Raw genomic sequence first — 18,111 nt, forward strand, 5'->3', positions numbered from 1 at the left:
CACCCTTAGGAGAAAGTCCTCCTAGCTGCCTGCTTCACACCTTCCCTTTCTCCACCCAGACACCAGGCCCAGCCCAGCCCACCTGAAACACAGGGAAAAGCCCCATGCAGCACCATGGTCCAAAGTCAGCAGCCATGCAGAGCCCAGCTCTGGTCTACATCTCCATTTACACTGAGGAAGCACCTGCCTCAGATTCTTTTTACCTGGTGAAATATGAGTGTTTCCAGATGCAGCATCAGCCTTGTCAGCAACATGCTACAAGAGGGTGCACACTGCTGAGTTGGAGTCCTGTGTTAACCCATTGGCACAAGCAGAGGATTTTCCATAGGCAGTTGTTTCAGTTGCATGTTCAGGCATTGCTTTATCAGTTTTAAGTATATGGTTTTGGATCCAAGAAAATAGAAAATCAAGAAATCACTTTGCAATTCAACAACTCCTGCATTTCCAATATTAAATAGGTGATACCAGCCTTGGCACATATGATCAGGACTGCATACCCCTTTGCAGGGCAGGGAGCACAACTAGACTTCACTGTGTAACTCCCTTTCCTAGGGGACTAGAAAAACAGCTTAACTCCTGCTGAGAACAAGCTCAGGCCAGAGGAATAGTTTGTCTCCCAGCAACCAAGTTCTCCCCATCACATTAGGTTCTGTCACATCACCTCCTGGCTACATCCCAGGAGGTAGAGCCCTGAACCACCCAGGATCAGTTGCAGGTGGAAGCTGAAGCAACTAAGGACTAAAACCCACTACAGCAAGGAGAGAAAAGCTGCCACTCCAAATCCTCCCCCAAGCATTATATTGCCCCCAAACACAGGCACACAACACTACCATTCAACATGAAGCAAAGCACTTTGAGAACAAGCCCCACTGCCTGAAGCTCTGCAGCTTCCTACAAGCAGGAAGCACTACATAGATGGGTGACAGTGACCCAGGTTTTCCCAGCTTATTTCTTCCTCATACTAGAAGGATTTCCTCTCAGGAGAGAGGTTTTTGCCTCCAGCAGAAGGCTGAAGCAGCTCTTGAATAGTTTTTTCAAAGCTGTACTTCAGGCACTCTAAGCCTAAATATCTAAGACTAGAAGTTTCAGCACAAGCATCAAGAGATTTGAATTCAGTGTTAACATCCTGCTCTTTAGCAGCTTCATCAGAATCAGACAGTTAACAGAAAGTTTCTGCCTATGCTCTTAACTCAGATATACCTAATATACTTCTGGAGGGCTTCAGACACTACAAGAAAAGTCTATGCTATTATTTAGAACACCAGCTTATCTGAGGAAAAAAAAAAACACAGGAGGTACAAACCCCAAAGTGTTATTTATTGATAAGTTTCAGAAGTAAAAAGCAACTTAACATCTACGGTCTCTTGGTCTGGAGATCCAAGCTCCTACCAGCCACCTCCACCTAGCAGGTCAGTGCTCTGTAGTGCTTCATCTTCAGAAGTTGAAGTCTTGCTTCTCCACTGAGAAATCATATAGTTGTCCATCTTGGTCAGTCCCAGGCTGCAAATCTGGATTCTCCTAGGAAAAGGTTAGGTGACCATCAGTTAAAGGTTAAGCAGCTGCTGGGCAGGGGGGAAGCCTAGGCTTATAAAGCTGCAGACCATTTTATTCTTGTTTAAAAGAACTAGCTTGTTAGAGCAGCAGCACAGATCAGCTTTTCACTGTAACATGGCCCTTGGGGGCAAGACCAAGTCCCTCCTGCTCTTTATAGAGCATATTGTCCCTGCAGCTCAGAGGGAAGTAAGCAAGTCCACAGGCTCAGATGCCAGAGCATGCTTTCTCCATGCTCTCTAGCATGGGCATCCCATGGACCCTGGTTCTAGCCAAAGAGCCAACATGGATATTTGCTCCCTGCTGCTGCAGTTCAGGCCTGAGTTCAGCTCTGAGATCTGACTGAGCCACTAAAATTCCTTGGTGTTTCCCCATTTGTGAGGCCAGGTCCAAGCATGGCACCTACATGACAGTTACAAGGCTTGCTTCCAAAAGGCAGCTGATGCCCTATATTCTTTTCCAAGAGTTCATTAACATGGGAAGGGTCAAATAATCCAAAAGCAACCTGGGCAGAGTTATGAGCGGAGTAGGAGGCTTCCATTCACAGTGACAAGCTACCTCAGCTCCAGCAGGAAGTTTCTGTATTCAGTATTCATATCAGCAGTTGCAACTCCAGCTGATGCCAGTTTGATTTTCAGCAGCAAGATGCTATCAGTGCTTCCATTTCTGTTGTGCAACTTGTCAGCTGACAACTCAAATGAGGGGTTTTAATAGACCTTTAGAAGCACCTGGAATGAGCTGCAAGAACCTACTCTACTGCTATGGAAGCCTATTACAATGGATCTATTTCAGTAAGGTCTCTGCTACATTCCAGTGTGCAATAATTCATATTTGCAGATGAGAAGCAGGGTAAGAGTCACATACCTCACCAGCAAAGTATTTCTCTATGATACTCAGTGCAGCTCGGTAGACCATGTTGTTTTCATGGGTTTGCAAGGCTTCAATTTTCTCCAGACCGTCAAGTTCTTCAACTAGCAGACACAGCCTTTCTGTCTCTCCCAGCTTCTCAGCTGCCTATGACATTAGGCAATCAAGGGGCAAATATAAGCAAGTTTGTAACTTATCCAAGATAATCTTTACTGTAAGCCCTGACCTAACACAGGTCGGTGACTATAGTCCCTGCTTTTGTTGTCCTTACCTGTTTTGGGTTATAGCAGAGGTTCTAAGAACCTCCAGCTACTATGCAGATGAAATACTGTCTTTGCTGCAACTACTGCATTGTCACTTGACTGCTACCCAAACAAGCTAAAGGCTTCTCAATTACATCCACACATTGAGAAGCAGCAGCAGGTGACCTGCCACAAAGTATTTCATTTGCAAAAGCCATTCCACTGGTGCCATAGCACTAGAGGAAACAAGCTCTCAGGTGAGCAGCCTTATTACAGAAATGCTGAGCTCCCTGGCAGTTAGAGATCCCTGAGACCACTTGACTTCCCTGCATTTGGATTTCTACAGGACCTTCACTTCTCTACAGCCTGGGGATTACCACATGTCATGTTTTGCTTTCTAGAGATAGACTAAAGTCATAGTAGGTTAATAAGAACATACTAGGCTGTCCTAAGAGCTTGGAAATATTAAACTCCCAAAAGGGAGCAAAAACAGGTTAAAGTCAAACTGTTACTTCTGCAAGATCAGTAGTGTATTCTAGGAGAAGCTGTGCTAGTCACATGGTGAGCTGAACACTCACACTTTGCTCCTCTGGGGATGAAATGTAAGATGTAGTAGCTGGAAGCAAGATCTTACCAGGAAGAGATTTGCAATGGTATCCAGGATGACCAGGATAGTTTTGCTGTCTTTGGCTGAGAGTAGGTCAAGCAAAGGTTTGAGCACCCCAGACTGGACAAGTTCCACTACCTGCTCCACAGTGCCTCCTGTTGTGAGGTTAGCCACAGCCCACACAGCCTCTTTCTGAGCTTTGAAGTCTCCCTGAAAGAGCCACAGAGAGGAATGCTAAAGCTTGGGAGCTCCAAGAGGAGTATGAGATGTCAGATGAGGACCAGCCATTTCCTTTTGTATTTCATTTGGACAGGCCCCACTTTTCCAAGTACTCTGAGCACTGGGTGGACACTTAACAATTGCCAGGAGCAGCTCAGAGCCATGCTTCCATACTAAGTGAGCTAAGTGTTCAGGCTGTTCCAAGCCTTTTGACAATCTTGAAGATGACACCATGTTCCCCAAAGCCACCTCAGAGTGCTTCACAAATGAGGCATCATGGATTGATTCTTAACACTGCAATAGCTCTATGTACAGTGCTACACCCCCACCCCTTACCTTATCTAGCAGCTCCACCAGAGGTGGCAATAATCCACAGGTAATGAGTTGCTGGATTTGCCGGCATGGCCCTGCTGCAATGTTACTGAGAGTCCACGCTGCTTCCTTCTGTATAGTTGGTTTTGCATGCCGCAAGAGACAGGGCAAGACAGCCAAGACACCAGCATCAATAGCTGCCTGGGTCTGTTCATCAGTCCCTGTGACTACATTCCCAATGGCACGGAGGGCTGGAGTCTAGACAGATTAGAGCAGATGAGAATCCTTAGCTCAAGGGATACCTGCCAGAAAGCCTAACAAGATTCCCAAGTGCTTGTGCCTTCAAATACGGAAAGCATAGTAGATGATTACTGCTGCATTTACTGACCTACTGTCCTCCCATTCTGCTCTAAGCAGCTTTACATTCTCTACCCAGTTGCCAGCCACAGCAAGCTGGAACAGAACATTAACTTGACCAGTAACTGACCTAATATTGCAGTTCAAGACAACTGCAGGCCATACTAGCCTCAGACAGTGAGGAGACATGTCTTTGCCTTCTTCAGCTATACTCTCTGCTCTAGGAAGTTGGCATTTCCTACATTAAGGACCCAGTTATTGTTGACTGCACCTCCTACCATAACAATCAGCTCCGGGTTGGCCATAAGTTCCACCAGCCTCGGGAGAATCCCTGTATCAACCACAATTTGGATGCGATCATTGGACCCATCGGTCAGATAGGACACAGCCCAGCAGGAGTCAGAAATTATGTCCTTGTCTTCATGTTGCATGAGGCAGATGAGGACAGGCAGCATCTTTTTTACTGCATCCAGAGGAGGGTATGGATTCTTGTTCCTACAGAGATTTGACAGTGCCCATGTGATGTTTCTCAGGAACCCAACCTGAAATACAAGGGTGTCTCATAAGATCTTCCACAGCCCACAAACTCATTGCCCTAATGAGTGCTGGAGAGGTAGCACCTTGCTTCTGGTCCCTACAACTCAGACATTATCAAGCAGCCAGTATACTTATGCTCAAGTAGCCAGAAGAAGACTTCTATAATAAAGGTCTGAGACAGGTGGCTTATTTGGAGAGAGATGAAATAGGTAAGTGACTAAGGCAATTCCCTACCTGCCCCCAACACCAAATTTCAAAAGCTTCAGGTCTGGTGGTATGACAAACTATGAACAAAGATGCCGAAGAGCTTATTTTCTGGGTCCTTGGGACAAATTACAAAACAGGTCCTTGATCTCATCCAAGGAGCAGTATTTTAGTATTAGCATTATTAGATAGCTCTAGAACAGAGTGCCTCAGGGATTTAAGAGCATCATTCAGTTTATCCTAGCAAGAGAGAATCTCCTCCAGGAGAACAGGGGCAGCTAGGTTCAAAGCATTGCAGCTACCAGGCTGTGCGCACAAGTTGATGTTTTTTGTCATGTTTCACAGGGCTCCCTAACAGACAAGGGAGAGTCAGGCTAGGAACAGAGCAAGAAGAGTTTTAACGTCTTCCAGGGAAAACTCACAGAAGGGCTAGAGGGTGTTTACTTATCCAGGGCATTTCAAGGCAATGTTATGCCTACAGAAAGCAAAGAGCTTCCACCACACCCATGGATGGGACCCCTGTAAGTATCAGCACCACTGTTAGAGTCCCTCAGAGCTTATCTCCATCCATCTTACATTTCTCCAGTGACATCTACCTTCCCCAGAGACAGAAAGCAGTGCAAGATGACACCACCTCAAAAGATCAGAGATAGGGCACAAAGCAAGCTGTTCATAAGCTACCCAAAGAGCAGCAGTAGGAAGCTTGAAGAACAAGTTCAGACTTCCATGTGGAAGGGCTATTGCATTAGTTTTGTTTGACCATTGTAAACTAGAAGTAACCTGGATGGGAAAGCTAAGGCTAGAAGTCACCACATTGATTTGATGACTAGCTTGTCTACCTGGTATCCCCATGCTTTATATTTACTTCAGAGAGGCAGAGTCCTCAAAAGCAGTTTAGGACAGGGTCTCATTCCATTATACAAACAGCTTGCTACTTCTAACAGTCAGCTGATAGGTCACTACCATTCATCCATTACCCAAGTGATTAATAAGTGTTAAGTCAAGAAAATAGAGGCTATTTACTGGAGTTACAGGTGACACCAGAGCCAGCAAAGGAGGAATCACATTGCAATTGATAAGGGCATCTCTGTACAGAGGACCATCACCTGTATAGATGAAAGAGGGTCATTATTACATCTACTTAAGTCACAAAACAGTCAACATTAAGGAGAAACCATACCTGCGGTCACAGGCAAGTATTGGAGGACTGAGGCTCACGTACCAGCCACACTGTTTAAAGTATTATCAAGTGAGAAAAGTTTAACAGTTAGACTGTAGAAATTTCTTGGCCAACTTGTACCAGTGTTAGAATCAGGCACAACCCATCCTGCTTCCACTGCAAAGGGCTCTGAGTACCCAGAAGGATCACTGAACAGCTAATGACAGCAGCTCAGATCATCCCAGGAGGATGGTATCTTGCATTTGACTTTGGCCAAGACCCTTTTGCAGAGCCAGCACAGGGTCTAAAGGGTGCCAGGCCACATGAATGGACTGAAGGGTTTCAAAAGTGACAGCAGCTCAGTAACAAGGCTGGTGGTTCTGTCCTCTTAAGTGTCAATGTTTGCCCAGCCCATTGCTGATGGGACTAACAACCCTTTCCATGCCCAAAAGCCCAAGGACCTCCACCTACCTGCTATATTGCCCAGAGCCCACACAGACTGCTCACTGATATGCATGTGCGGGGAGGACAGGAGGGAGACAAAGGCTGGGATAGCACCTCCTTCCACCACTGCTCTGGTATGGTCTGAGGTGCCAGATGCTATGTTAGTCAGTGCCCAGGCTGCTTCAAACTGCAGAGGAGCATTGTCAGCACGGGTTAGGAATTCAACCAGGCGGGGGATAATCCCAGATTCAATGATCTGATTGAGAGGTGGGTCCCTCTGTCTGGACAGCATTCTCCTGCAACAGACACAGCCCATTAGTGGCACAGAATGGGCCATAATCCTGCAGCTAGGCATAAGGTCCTAGCCCACAAGGGAAGCAGCAGCTACAAGATGTTAGTTCAGCGTCATATATCAGCAAATCCTCTGGCAGAGGAGTTACTATAGAGATTTCTACAGAAGAAAAATCTAAGATGCTGAGGAAACAGCAGGTTGTCTGTTAGAGTGCCATACTTGATATGTCTTCTTGGAACCAAACACTATTCTATACTCCTTCTCTTGCAAGAGTTATTTTCATAAAACAATGAATAAGCAAGTTACATGCAACTCGCTCTCTGCTACAGCCTGCAAGCTTGCTTCTGCCATTTCTCAGTTCAGGAGCATCGGCCAGCCTTGGCCAGACCAGAGGTCCCATTTAAAAATGAAGTTTCACAGGCTGCTTTACCCGCTACAACTTAAAATCCAGAATCAGCATCTCCCTGCTGCTACTTTTTGCTAGTTCCTGCCTCACACAGGCACAGCAGCATGTGTGGCTGCCAGGTAAACAGGATCAGTGCATTGATCTAGTCAAAGCCATAAGAAGTGCTTTCAGCCAGACCTGCTTCCCAGTCTGGTTTGCTCCACAGCCACAAACGCTCATGCTGGCAGAGGGTAGTGTGGAGGTGTAAATCAGTGGCTAAGAGCTGCTTTAGCACTGCCACTAAAAATCTTGATGGTGTAAATTTAGCATGCCATCAGGGCACCCCAGGCACATGCAAGCCTTGAACAAGCAGAAAGTTAGCTCTGTTCTGTATTGCAGATTAGCAAGCTAGTCATGACTTGCTCGCTTTAGGGTGGGAGCACATTGGCCAGCCCTCAGTTAACACCTTCTACAGCAGGTACTTCTGATCTGTTCTCCAGGGCAAAAGGCTATGGCTCCAGATGCCAAGGGCAGATGTCTTCACAGCCATTAGAAACAGCACTGATTCCACAGCACACCAATGTGGCAGCAAGAGACACCCAAGGAAGCACTGGATTTGCTCAGGAAACAGCAGCAGCCAGAGCAGCCTCTCCTGGGCCCTTTGGGGAGGGAGGTCTCTGCTGCAGCCTGGGCTGAGGGCACTAGCTTTCAATTCCTCCTGCTCCCACCCAGATGAGGGCATCCTTGCCCACTTGCATCCCTTTATAGGGCTAGGCTATCTAGCCCTTGTTCTGATTAAGCTTCTAGTATTTCTTTTCTCCCCAACTATCCCACCTATCAGCTGAAGCTCACAGTCTCAACCCTGTCTGCACAGGGCACAGCAGTTCAGGTCATAAATCCTGGGGCTACAGCTAACTCCTTGGTCACATTCAGCCTCCGTTCATCAGTTCCAGCTTCCCATGGGCATTGCCCAGGACCACAGCTGAAGCCAGCAGACCTGAGCAAGACCATACAGGGCAGGCTGCAGGGGTTCAGGCTTCTGCTAAGGTTCCTCAGGGCAGTTGAGGTTACTGGACAGGACTCTCTCCAGTAGTTTGCCAAATCTTCAAATAACTCTTTAAACAGAGGAGAATGCCTTCTGCCTGCAAGGCCCAGCAGTCAGCCCTGTATCAGCTGCATCTCTCCAAGTGCGTAACAGAGCAGTTTGGCAGCATACCTGGTTGCCTGTGTAGCCTGCAGCTGTAGCTCAGTATTGCTCCCATTCACAGCTTCAACTATTTCCTCCAAGGACAGCTGAATAATCTGTGTCATGGAGAATGATTCAGAGTCAGAAGGCAAGCCAAGACTCCCTCCAGTTTAATCTTTGCAGTCAATCAGGTGTCTAGACCCTAGTCAGTCACCACTTTATCTAAGCAATGACTATTCTTTAGACAACAGTTTTGAGATAAGGCAGAGGGAGAGAACCCACAAAAGCCTTAGAGGCAACTATTCCTTATGATCAAGCATAGAAAGAAAGTCACCACCACACTGTAGTGGGCCTACTAGCTTGCTAGTTGCCCCTCCCTGCACATGGAGCCAGACTGGAAGTTTGCCAGCTCCCAAGTGGCTGGAAGTCCAGTTCTACCTGTCATCCAGGGAAGCCATATGAGATGGTTTTCATGCAAACTAACCCAGAAAGAGGGCTAGACAGTCTGAAATGCAGTCTCCAACACCAGACACATTGATCAGGAATGGCACCAGCTATTTAACCCAAGTCATTTGAGCAAGACTTGGTAAGTGGCCCCAAATATTGGGGAAACATTAGGTGAGAAAGCATACAAGCTGTGCACTGTAGCAGAGTCTATCCAGGTGCAGAGCCCCCAGCACTTACTGCATTCTTCTTCTCTTGCCCTGGAGAAAGAGTCTCCTCCATGGAAGTGGTGGAAATACTTCTGCGTTTCAGGATTTGTTCATCCTTCTTGGCCTTTCGAAGCTCTATGTTCACCTCCACTCTCCGCCTCCTCTGTGCCTAGGAGAGGGGAGAGGCACCACCTAGATTTACTAGCTCATCTGCTCCATGCTTAGCTCCCTAACATCCTGCCCAAGTTCCCTTCATAAGGGACACAGAGTCAGCATGTGCCCTGAGGTATTTCTATGGCCTGGAGGGCTATGCAGGAGACAGAACAGAAGAGGGCTCTCACTTAACTGCCTCCCAAGGATACTGGGTGCTAGATGAACTTGCAACCAGCAGTTCTTTTAATTTAAAAGTCAAATTGCTGAACTTGAAAGGCAAACCCTTAGCTTGCTCTCTAAGCAAGTACAGAACTTCACAGATCCCAGAGTTTTTGCATCAGGACCTTCCCTTCCTGCTGCCCAGCATATTCACAGGCTCAGTTTAGAGTTGGCTACTTGCCACTCATCTCCCACCCACCTGCACTACTATTTTCCCCACAGCCCAGACAGACTATGCAAGCTCCACCTTGCAGTATACCATAGCTAGAAAATTAAGTCCAAGTGTCCCTTTTGGCAGAAGGGTTCTGTCCTCTCTCTCCCAGCTACCATTCAAAAGCTTTACTGTCAGCTCCCACCAAGAAAGGGAGAGCCCTCAGTCAATTCTGCCTTTGTACAAAGGCCATGTTCAGACTCTTGAGAAGCCCACACTTACAGCTGCATCCTTGCCTCTGTTTTTGAACTTCCTCATCCGCTCACATTGCTCATTCACAACTGGCATCTTGACAGGTTTGATCAAGCTGCCAACTGAAAGCCTCCACCTGCTTCAGGATAAAGAAGTGTTGAGTTACAACCACACCAGAAACATCCACCTTGATCTACAAAGCTTGCAAACCTCAGGAACTTCTTTCCCTCCCCCTGCAGCTGTCCTATTCACACCAAGAAAAAAGCCACTCACCTCAACCCCCTCTCCATGCCTACCAGCCCTCATCTCACTCTTTTATCTCCCCACCATGGTGCCCCCGCTCCCACAGGCTCCCCCCCAATTGGCTGCTCCCCAGCCAGCCTCTCCCTCAATTACCAACCATTCATTTTTCATAGCAACACCTGGGTGCTCCTTAACAAGGAGCAGCCGTGCTCTCCCTCCTGAGAGTCCTGCTCTCACCCACCCTACACTTCCCTTCTGCATTTGCACTTTGCCTCCTATGGGGATCTCCTTTGGCCCTCTTTGCAGCTACCTCCTCCCCCCCTCCCCCCAAGGAGAAGCAGTATTTGCTAAATGGGCAGAGAAAACAGCTATTAAAATATTTAATTAAAACCTAATATGTATTGCTTAACATTTTTTTTATGTGAGGGAGACAGGAAGCACAGTAATTTGGAGGGGATGTCTGGGGCTTGCTGTGGGAAGGTGAGGTTGTTCCTAGGAGTCAGATGAGAGCATCAGGGTCAGCAGGCAGGACTGAACCCCAAGGTTTGCATCCTGTGCACCTAACTTACCTGGCAGCACAATTTGGGCCTTTCTATCCTGCTGTGTATCATGAGAGGTATTTTAAAACAAATTATATGATTTACAGAGAACATATATTTCACCATGCTGCTATTTCCAGCATGGAAATACTTGTGAAAAATATATTATATAGTATCCAGGTTATTAAATCATAGATTCAAAGATCAGGAGGGTCATGCCAATTCTCCTTTTCAAAGTAATTGAAACCAGTTGTACAAAGCTTTGTGTGGAAGGTGAGTCAGGAGAAGGGAGGCTGAGAGAAGATCTTCAGATATATCTGTTGTTTGTGGACATTAAAAGCTAGTTGTGCTATTCCTAAACTCTGTATTTTTAAATTTCAAGTACCACTGGTTGCATCTTGGCTGCTTGAAACAAATTTACATTTCCATTGCTTTTTAATTCAACTTAATCCGGTGCAAAAGTTATTGTGAACCCTCTAATTTTGTTTCAGTTAATTCCTAATCAGCCAAAGCTAAATCAAAACAGGACTGGTTCAAGCTGAAGTAGATGGTCCCTGCAACCTTTCCAAACAGTTTAATTAAATTGGCTTAAAATCACCCCACGAGATAAGCGAGGCTTTTGCCTCGCTCTTGTGCCGGGCAGTGCCAAGCAGGCTGTGCAGCGAGAGATTTCTCGCTCCAGGTGCTGCAGGATATGAACGCTGTAACAAGGCTGCAAGAAGTTTATTGTTATCCTGAGCTGCTCTTTCTCTTTCTGCCCTTTCCATTTCCCCTCCTCCTGCCAGCTGCAATCAGACCAATCCTGTTCAGGACTGTCACCACCAGCCCACGGAGAGCAAGAACACGGAGAGAAAAAAACACATGCAAACTCATTAACGACCCTTCCCATACATTGCTTCAATTCCTGATGGCATGAGAAGCGGCACTGCCGAGTGCTCGGCCCACGTGCAGGCACAAGATGAGCAATCTGATCTCAACCTGTGTTGAGGACACAGGCAGATGGATATTTGCCGAATGGGAAAGGGGACAACTGCTGGAGGAAAAAAACGTTTCAGTTTTCAGCATAAGAAGAGGGTATCACAGCTAATGGAGAGGAAAGGAGATAAAACCCTAAATCTACATGACAGCGTCCTCCGAGCCCAGCCTTGTGTGCTCAGGCTGAAAATCCACATTTTGACAGGTATGAAAAGCTGCAGTTCTAGTTTAGAGGTTTTCTTTGCTGTTGCTTCTTCTCACCCTGTAACCCTTGTCAAGCACTCCCACCACGACACTGTGGATTAGTTAGACTGTGACTGGTGGCAGATTTGAAAACATCAGTCTTAAGCCTTGAGATAAAAGCGTTGTTTTTCCCTCCTCTGTTTTTTCACATCTCTTTAACAGGTTTACCGTCACTGCGTGCAGTGAAAGGTATTGGCCAGGAAAGATGTCAATGTGTAGTTTCTCTGCAGTGGAGTTAGGTGATGTAGGCACAGCTCTGACTCCATCGCATGAGGTTGTACAACTCCAACGGCTGCTTGGAGTAGTCCTTTTGTAACAGGAAACCTCACCTGGCAGAGAGAAAGCAAAGGTAGGGACTCTTGCCAACTCTACGAATGTCTGCTCTCAAACAGCATATTTTTTCACTCAACTCTAATGTAGTCCATTAAGTTAACATCACGTAATCAATTTTACTTACTAGTTACAGCAATACCAAGGAACGTCAACCAAGACTGAATCCAGCCCTGCTGCACTGGTGCTACATGAACACTTCACAGCAGAGCCTTTAAAAGCCCTGTGCCCAGCTGTGCGTGTGTGGGGGGAGATGAAAATGCACCAATGCGGAGGAAGTCACTGAGTGCCATGGTTTCCCTGGTACGGGCGATGCTGGCAGGGACCTGAGCCAAGAGATGCGCCAGTGGTCTGCGTCGCAGAGCAAGCAAACAGATGCTCGAAGCAGGTAGCTGCAGTTGTGCTTCAGGCTGGTGTAAATCAAAGTGAAAGATGCCTGATCTCACTCCCCTTCCCATGAACCACTGTTGGGATTGTCAATACACTGGTAAGTGCAAACAGACTCATTTCCTCACATCTGTTAACCCTGGGACTGAAGCACGAGGGTGCCTGATGCAAAAACATCCTCACGGGCTGCCTGAACCGGCTCCGCTCTGCACACTGCAGAGCTGCGTTCCCACCAGGGGACAATTGGTGGATGTGGGCCACCGTGTGAATACACCCTGACTGCTTCTTGACCGGGCCTGGTAAATCCACATGGCTCTCAAGATATTCCCACGCCACTTCATGCCTGCCCAGGGCAATTCCTAAATGTGGCAAAGACAGAGCCTGGAAATTCAGCTTCCTCCCTGGTACACAATCTCAGAGGGAGGCATTGCTAACTTTGCAGCTTGTACTGATTCCTCGCAGGGATTCAGACGTCATGCAGCTGGTCACCTCCCCACCGCCAGCCATTAGATTCATTTCAATCCTGTTGTTACAGTAGCAGCCACAGATCTGAGTCGAGATCAGCGCTCCATTGTGTTAGACGCCAAACAAGCCCATAACAAGGGACAGCCCCGGTCTGCTACCGTCTATCTAATCAGGACGTGCAGAAGGTGGGAGAAGGGATTTATTGTTATCCCTGTCTTATTGCTGAGCCAGTGGCAAAGCTAGGCACTGCAGCTGGATTTTCCAAGGCTCAAGCTTGCTGTTACCCCTGTGTAGTGTAGCTGCTCCAAAAGTGATCCTGCTTTCCTCTCCCTCCAATAGTTCATTCCCCTTTTGCATGCACACCCGCACACATGATTTTCCACCATTTCAGCCAAAACAGCTCATCCTGTGGCCTTGCAATTCCAGGGCTGATACACGAGGAGGGAAGGTGTCACTGAGGGTGGTGGGAGAGCAGGATCGCACCTTGCGTTGCCTGCACATACAGCAGGTCAGGGCAAACTGCACCTCAGTCCAGTGTCTTTCCCCTGCAGTCAGTTTTTATTACAGGAATACAGCAGGGCTCTGTGATGACACCAGGAAAATGGAATCTTGTCTTTGACGGTGGCTTAATTTTCTTCCAAATGTCTGGGTATTGGCAGGTTAAAATGGGTTTGATCAACACCAACTCTCCATGGTTACCCACTGCACTATGGGACATCTCCACTCCTGCAACCCTAGCTCAAGTTCTCCAGGATTTTTCGTATGGTTGAGAAAATACACAGTTCACATCTAATACTTGTATGAAGTCATATGGACCAGAAGACTCGTCCCTCTGTGTGGTTTTGTTCAAGACAAAATGTTCTTAAGCGTCTTTTTCCTGCTGAGAATGGTATCATTCACTTGGAAATGTAGGTGTTAGAAAGTCACACTGATATTATACAAAAGAGATCTATATTTATTGATAAAGAGGCATGGCAGAGCTGTGAATTCCCTGGGTATTAAAGACAAGGGAATTGCTGTGCTGGAAGAGAGACAGCTTGTGAAAGCCATTTTGGAGCCTCTTGGTTGTAAAGTGGATAAAACTGTGAAGTGTAACACCAACTGATTATCCCATCAGTTGGGCATACTGGAGTCAATGGGAGCTCCTGACAAGCTAATTGAGCCCCAGAAATGAGAACAGCAGCAGCGCTGGAGTGTGAGTTGTGGGAGTCCTTTAACACTTGCCAAATGCAGCTGTTAATGCCCATTAGCCAGCCTGTGTAAGTGGATGCCTCCGAGAACTAGCACAGCCCTGGAGCCCTGTAACTCCACACCACGCTGAACATTAAGGAACTAATTTTAACTTCTAAGCAGCATCCTTTCTGCCAGCCACGAAGGGATTAGAGTAGCAGTTTTTGAAATTATTTAAAAATAACACCAGACTTAATCATAGCTATTTATTAAATCCATTATCCTCTGTCAGTTATGGGACACTGATTTATTCAGCTGCAGAAATTATAATCACCTACATCCAAAAATCTTGAAAGATTTTTTTTCTAGTGGGGCCCAGTAATGAATATTGTTTTAGTCCCTGAATCTGTAACTGGAGGAAGTGACACAGACAAAGCTAAGGTGAATTTGGGGGTGAGACACAGCAGCAGGATGGCATGTCCTTGCAGTTACTGAAAAACCCCTGTGTACCAATCCTGCACCACTGTCCCCGGCGGTGCCCAGCAGGAGAAATGCTAAAGCGTTCTCTACAGGCGTGGAGTCTGCACTGATTTGCCAGCAATCAGCATCACCCTGGCAAGGGTGATGGACAGTTACAGCACAATTCTGACCTGTTTGCAAGCTGGGACAGTGCCTGCGGCCACCCCAGCAAGGACTGGGCATAGGGAAGAGGAAACTGCCCCAGAGACATATTACTGAGGACTGCCAGGCGTGCTGGGTCCCGGCAACTCACCTTCCTCAGATATCTCTGATTACCATAGCTGAGGACAGTACTTCAACAGAAATTAGTGTCTTTGTTTAAAACGTGTATTTAGGGGCCTTTGCTTGAAAGTTGTACTTAGGAGATGCTAAGAAGACATTCAATATGCATATTTTACCTGATCCTTGGAGTTAAGATGATTTTTCCTAAGCCCAGGGGTGATTAGTTTCTGTTTCAACTGTTCCACATCACATAAAATCACCGAATCACAGAAATCACAGAACGGTTAAGATTGGAAGGAATCCCTGGAGATCATCTAGTCCACCACCCCTGCTCAAGCAGGGTCATCTAGAGGTTATTAGACAGGGTTGCATCAGGGTGGGCTTTGAACATCTCCAGAGAAGGAGACTCCACAACGTCTCCGGGCAACCTGGTCCAGTGCTCCGTCACTCTCACAGGGAAGAAGTTTTTCCTCATGTTCAGGTGGAACTTCCTGTGGGTCAGTTTGTGCCCGTTGCCTCTTGTCCTGTCGCTGGACACCACTGAAAAGAGTTTGGCCCCATCTCCTTGACACCCTCCCTTCAGATACTTATACACATTGATAAAATCCCCCTCAGTCTTCTCTTTTCCAGGCTAAACTGGCCCAGCTCTCACAGCCATTCCTCATAGGGCAGATGCTCCAGACTTCCAATCATCCTCGTAGCCCTACGCTGGACTCTCTCCAGTAGCTCCATGTCTCTCATGTACTGGGCAGCCCAGAACTGGACACAGTAACACACACATACACACTGATCGGTAATGAGCTTTCAGGACCCCCCCAGTAATTATATCTCACTGTACTGTATCTCTTCCACCACTTCACCACACTGACATCTCTCTAGGTTTGGAAGGTATCACTTGTGTGAACGGTGCACTCAGCTTCCCTGGACAAGCTGACCGGAGCTGGTCTCTCCTCTTGCTGGAAGCATGCTCACACGGACTGCAGCTCGTGTTATCCTCCACGCAGATTTGTTTTAACTGGGGTGACTTGTATTAGAGGTGTAGGTTCGATCCCCTACAGGCCACTTATTTGAGGGTTGGACTAGATGATCTCCAGAGCTCCCTTCCAACCTTACCCATTCTATGAGTCTATGATTAGATGCATAAAAATATATACTCAAATTCCCCTTAAGCAGGCAGGTAGTCTGTGTGTGTTCTTCCTCCTTAACTCCATTTTCTCAAACAGAGGTTCACAACTCCCTGGGAAAACGGGAAATAAGGGGAAGAAGAATCTCAGAGCTTCCTCCTGCCCCCACTGTCTTGTCTTTTCTGCTCCTGAATGTTACAGGCAGAGTTAATTGAACAGGGGTGATCCGTGGCATAACTGGAGTGTACATCTTCCAAATGTATATGGGGAAGGACCTGCAGTCTTACCAGTGAAGCTGTTGACTGCCCATGTACAGCCCTTGTAATCTAAGCTAGCACATGTTGCCAAATGGCATGAGCTATGATCCAAAATCAGCTGAAGTGAATCAAGTTCATGATCTGGATCTACTGTCTTCAAAACTCAGGTCATCAAATAGCTCTAGGTGCTACTAAATCTCAACTCTGTGAGGCTGCGATTGACTCATAAGTCCTGATCAGGGCTATGGTTGCGATTTTACTGATGTCCCAGTCTAGGGCTATAGATAGTGGGCCAGTTAAAGATATGGCAAAAGAAGCTCCAAGCCTTTGCTAGAAGGGACTTACTCAGGTGACAGTCCTAGGCTAGGGTTGGACTTTGTTGCCTTTTGTAATTCCATCCTAGTAGAGTCCAAGTGCTCTTGTTGTAGCTTGCACCGTCCCACTACTTGGGGCTGGGAGATAGTCCTTGTCCAAGATGAGGTTGCGGCTCCTGACAGCCTCTGGTTAAGCACAAGAATTTGGTCATTGGTGGCCATTGGCTAGAACTAGATATAAAGTCCTGTGGCCAAAGGCTGGGGCTAGGGAAGGGACTAGCTGACAGATCTGCTTTGGGTTTATGCTTGTGTCTGAGGGTTTTGTGTCAGATACATTTGGAGAACTAATGTAAGACAGACAGGAGGGAACAGACAGAAGGTTTACTAACCATTAGTGCACCATCTCTGCCAGATCCATGGTGAGACCTGTTTTCTGAGTGTTAATACTCCTCTGCAATTGGCAGACACAGGTAAATCCTAGTGGAAGAGTTGGCTTAGTCCTCTGTACAGCTGGTCCACCTAGGGCAGAGTAACTCATTAGTGCTACATGTTGCTCCACAAGCTCAAGTGCCCCAAACCTGTGCTGTGGATTAAAAACTCCCGATCTTCTCAGCAGTCTGTGTGGGGTTAACTTGATGGCACTTGCTGGAGCTCTCAGGGGATTTTCTTCCCCCTTTTTCCTTTACTAAAGTGGGGGCGGGAGGGGGAGAAAAAGAAAAGAAAGAATAAAAAAAGACTTTGGTTGTTTGTTTTGTTCACATAATTTGTCACATTAAAAAAGTGCTACATTTGGAAAGCTGAGCACTGAGAAGTTAGACCACAACAGAAAGAAGGACTTGGCTTTTTCATGTGTGCACATCCCCGTAGAGTTTTTGATCAGGCAACCGCACAGACCATCTTCTGCAGAACCAATGATTCACTGAACACCTAGTGGGATTTAAAAGTACTTGGCGTCTTCCCCCATCAGACCCTCTGTGCCTCATGAGGAGCAATCTGTCCTTGTTTGGTTAGCAACTGGATGTGTCTCTGTACAGCCAATACCCCTCCAGCCCTCACAGGATCCTCTCCAAGGAGGCAATACTCCACCAGCAGGCAACAGACAACAGCTGAGAATGAGGATACAGCTTTCATCAGAGAATCAGCATTTTTTAAAAATGACTAATAAATGAACAACATCTTACCGTCTCCCGGGCCGATCTTTATATAACCCTATGATCCTTTAGCAGGGCTTTGTGATCCAGATACCATTTCCCCTCTAATGACCAGAGATCCGTTTGCTGCTGTTACTTAAATGCAACCCTGAAAGACAATGTCCGAAAGGGAGTTCCTTGGTATTTCAAGGCTCATCACAGCAGCGCAAAGGCTGAGGCTGTAAAGCGAGCAGTCAAAAGCCCTTCCTTTTCTACTAGCCGTTCCTCTGCCTGTCCTCTGTACGTTTATAACCTTCTTCTTTACAACAGGGAGTGCCACTATGGACCCTGCGTTCAGCCTGGCAATCCTGGCAGCCCTGGGAGAAGGAGACCAGAATCTTTA

General features: G+C 46.9%; 1 protein-coding gene across 1 annotated transcript; it reads right to left on the reverse strand.

Annotated features, from left to right (window-relative positions):
* Window positions 1–1,350: 1,350 nt before the first annotated feature.
* On the reverse strand, window positions 1,351–17,843 carry KPNA7 (karyopherin subunit alpha 7). Its single transcript, XM_062587932.1, has 13 exons — window positions 17,760–17,843; window positions 16,968–17,097; window positions 11,959–12,119; window positions 9,821–9,929; window positions 9,047–9,184; window positions 8,393–8,478; window positions 6,527–6,795; window positions 5,920–6,002; window positions 4,434–4,697; window positions 3,823–4,056; window positions 3,295–3,477; window positions 2,416–2,565; window positions 1,351–1,518 (listed from the first exon to the last, which is right to left on the reverse strand). The coding sequence occupies exons 4-13, from the start codon at window positions 9,884–9,886 to the stop codon at window positions 1,435–1,437; spliced, it is 1,557 nt and encodes a 518-aa protein (XP_062443916.1). The 5' UTR covers window positions 9,887–9,929; window positions 11,959–12,119; window positions 16,968–17,097; window positions 17,760–17,843; the 3' UTR covers window positions 1,351–1,434.
* Between the last annotated feature and the right edge of the window lie 268 nt (window positions 17,844–18,111).

This window comes from Rhea pennata, chromosome 15 (assembly GCF_028389875.1).
Source record: "Rhea pennata isolate bPtePen1 chromosome 15, bPtePen1.pri, whole genome shotgun sequence".
Lineage (NCBI taxonomy): Eukaryota > Metazoa > Chordata > Aves > Rheiformes > Rheidae > Rhea > Rhea pennata.